This window comes from Phaethon lepturus, unplaced genomic scaffold, assembly GCF_000687285.1.
Source record: "Phaethon lepturus isolate BGI_N335 unplaced genomic scaffold, ASM68728v1 Scaffold35147, whole genome shotgun sequence".
NCBI lineage: Eukaryota > Metazoa > Chordata > Aves > Phaethontiformes > Phaethontidae > Phaethon > Phaethon lepturus.
Genome location: NW_010550392.1, coordinates 741 through 3,636, shown reverse-complemented (window position 1 = coordinate 3,636; position 2,896 = coordinate 741). Strand labels below are relative to the sequence as shown.

Below are 2,896 nucleotides of genomic sequence, written 5' to 3'. Positions count from 1 at the left end.
CCCGCCCCCTCTCCCCCCGCAGCTGATGGCGTTTGTGGCGGAGGAGAGGAAGCGCTACACGGTCTATCCGCCCCCCGACCGCGTCTTCACCTGGACGCAGATGTGCGACATCAGGGACGTGAGTAGAGCCGCGGGGGCACCCATGGGTGGCTGGGCTCCGCGGCCGCCCTGCGCCGTGCACACTGGCTTCTCTTTCACCTCCGATGCTGCAACGCGGATTTATTGCTTTATCACCTTCACCGGCTGCGGAATTTCCCTTCAATACTTAGATAGACTTTTGACCTTATTTCCAGTGTTACCAACTTAATTTTAGTGCTTGATATTTGGATGTCATACATCTCTTCGTGTTTGTTTTTTTTTTAAATCCATCTGTGATGGACTATAATTAAAAAAACAGTGTTTAATGCCATTGCTAATAAGCTGTGTCAAAAATACTGCAGCAAGCGTGGCATAAAACTAAAATGTGAGGAAATCTACTTGGAAAATACCTTCACAAGGTGTTTTATTGTGGCTCTTTGAAAATGTTGGTCTTCTGCACTCAAAATATCTTTGTACTCTTAGCAGCAAAGCTGTGTGATGTTAGTCCTTGGTGTTAAAGAACACAGTCCCCACCGAACTTGTTTATAACGAGACATCAGTGATTTAACTTCGGTTCCTGGGATGGGATTTTTTTTTGTTGTTTGGGGTTTTTTTTTTTGTCTGTGTTTGTTTTAGGATAAAGCTCACTTATAAGCCTTTTTCCGCCTCTTTTGGGAATGATACTGATTCTAATTCAGGGCTAACAAAGGTCTGCTTTCAGGTGAAGGTTGTCATTTTGGGACAAGATCCGTATCACGGACCTAATCAAGCTCATGGGCTCTGTTTCAGTGTCCAGAAGCCTGTTCCACCCCCGCCCAGGTATGACGGCACTCCATTTGCAAAATCCCTTTTGTTTCCAGGTTGGTTGCAGTTCTGTGTGTTGCTCACAGCTGTGAGCCCGGTGATTGCCATGAAATGTTGTGACTACTTAAGTTGGAGTTGTGTGTTGCCTAGGAGAAAAGTGTGGGTAATTCTATGTAGTTTGGTGGTATTCCGAAGAGCGTGCTGGATGTAAATTTGCATTTTCAGTTGTGCTGAGACCTTCTCATTAAGCTTCTAGCCAGACACACAACAGGGAGTCCTTGCTGCCCCGCTTCTACAAATGACTTTATCTTAAATGATAAGATTAAAATCAATACTCTTCTTGTCTAGTGTAAGAGCAGTAAGTGGTGCTGTTTGTTTTTATCTTCAAACATGCATATTAAAATAACTTCTGATGGTTTTTGTTTGCAGTTTAGAAAATATTTACAAAGAACTATCTACGGATATTGAGGACTTCACTCATCCTGGTCACGGTGATCTAACTGGCTGGGCCAAGCAAGGTGAATTAATAGATACTCTATTAATGTGTCTGCTGTAGGTGATAAAAAAAGCCTATCTAGAAGACAGACCCATGGTTGGAAACACTCCATCTGTAAAAGAGAAATCAATTCTGAACGTCTGTTGCTTAGCAGGTTACCTTAGAATGAAAATTTAATTTATCATTTCTCGGGGGAAGCAGGAAAAAGTAGTTAACGCTTGATTTTTTTTATTTATTTTTTTTTATTTTGTTGCATCCTCTGTGTATCTGTGGTGTTTGCTAGGAGTGCTCCTACTCAACGCTGTCCTCACGGTGCGAGCTCACCAGGCCACCTCCCACAAGGAGCGAGGCTGGGAGCAGTTCACGGACGTGGTGGTGTCCTGGCTCAACAAGAACTTGCACGGGGTTGTCTTCATGCTGTGGGGAGCCTACGCCCAGAAGAAAGGCAGCTCCATTGACAGGGTACACGTTTCTCCTCGTCTCTTCCCCCTCACTAATTTTTTTCTGCAGCTGGGTGGACACTAGAGGGCACTTCCCTTACAGAATTGGGATTTTCTCCCTGCTTGAACTCTGCTGTCAAATTTAGTTGCCCTTCTGGTCCAGCTTAGCCTTTGCCAGAATTAAGCAACAGAAGTGGAGCAAGTATAACCTTCTCTTGTCAGGAAAGCCTCCAGCTGAGGACAGAACTGTCTTTTCTAGGAAAAGGCTCATAAATAAGCGTAAACTTTCTATTTAGGACTACAGCAGTTGAAAAATGGCCAGGGTATTACTGCTGCTTTACGTAGTCTGTCCTCCTTCGGTCAGTGGGATAAAAGTCTTGGCCCTCCTGGCCAGTTCTTTGGGTCCTCAGGCTGGTGGCTGAGGGGGTGCAGGGAGGAGATCACACCCGCTTGGTTGGGCAGAGGCAGCCAGCCTTGTCTTGGGAGCTGAAAACATGCAAATCTAACGAGCCGTTTCCTCTAACGCTCTACAGAAACGCCACCACGTCCTGCAGACGGTTCATCCCTCGCCCCTCTCTGTCAACAGAGGGTTTTTCGGCTGTCGGCATTTCTCAAAGACAAATGAATTGCTCAAGAAATCCGGCAAGAAGCCCATCGACTGGAGAGCGCTCTGAGCTGTGCGCAGAAGCTGGTGGGGTCTAATGGTTGGAAGCAGCCCCCGTTTCAGAAACGAGAGAATGCCTGAAAAACTTTTGGTGACCTGAGAATTGCTCTCTGGATGTTGATCAAGGAACAAATGACCGAACTTTCAGATGCCTTTATTTTTTTAATGGTTTTTAAATAGCAGATTGGAGTGTTACATGGAGAACTTCTCTGCTGTTTGAACAGGTCTCAACCTATTTTGAAGCAAAGGAAAAAAAATTTCTACATTAATTTGTGTTTGTTGTTGTAACGGGAATATATTTTCAGGCTTTTGTGAAGGGATGTCAATTCTTACAGGTGAAGCTCTTCAGCTTTTCTAAATACCCTGCCGTGCCTCCTCCCACTTCTTTGCCTCCTGCTGCTCAAATCCAGATTT

The 2,896-nt window shown here is 45.0% G+C and overlaps 1 protein-coding gene across 1 annotated transcript; it reads left to right on the top strand.

Moving 5' to 3' along the window:
- Window positions 1–13: 13 nt before the first annotated feature.
- Window positions 14–2,541, top strand: UNG (uracil-DNA glycosylase; the record flags this gene model as incomplete). Its single annotated transcript, XM_010290548.1, has 5 exons — window positions 14–118; window positions 800–897; window positions 1,312–1,400; window positions 1,662–1,840; window positions 2,352–2,541. Coding segments are annotated over 5 exons (612 nt in total), but the record flags the coding sequence as incomplete, so codon positions are not given.
- Window positions 2,542–2,896: the final 355 nt, after the last annotated feature.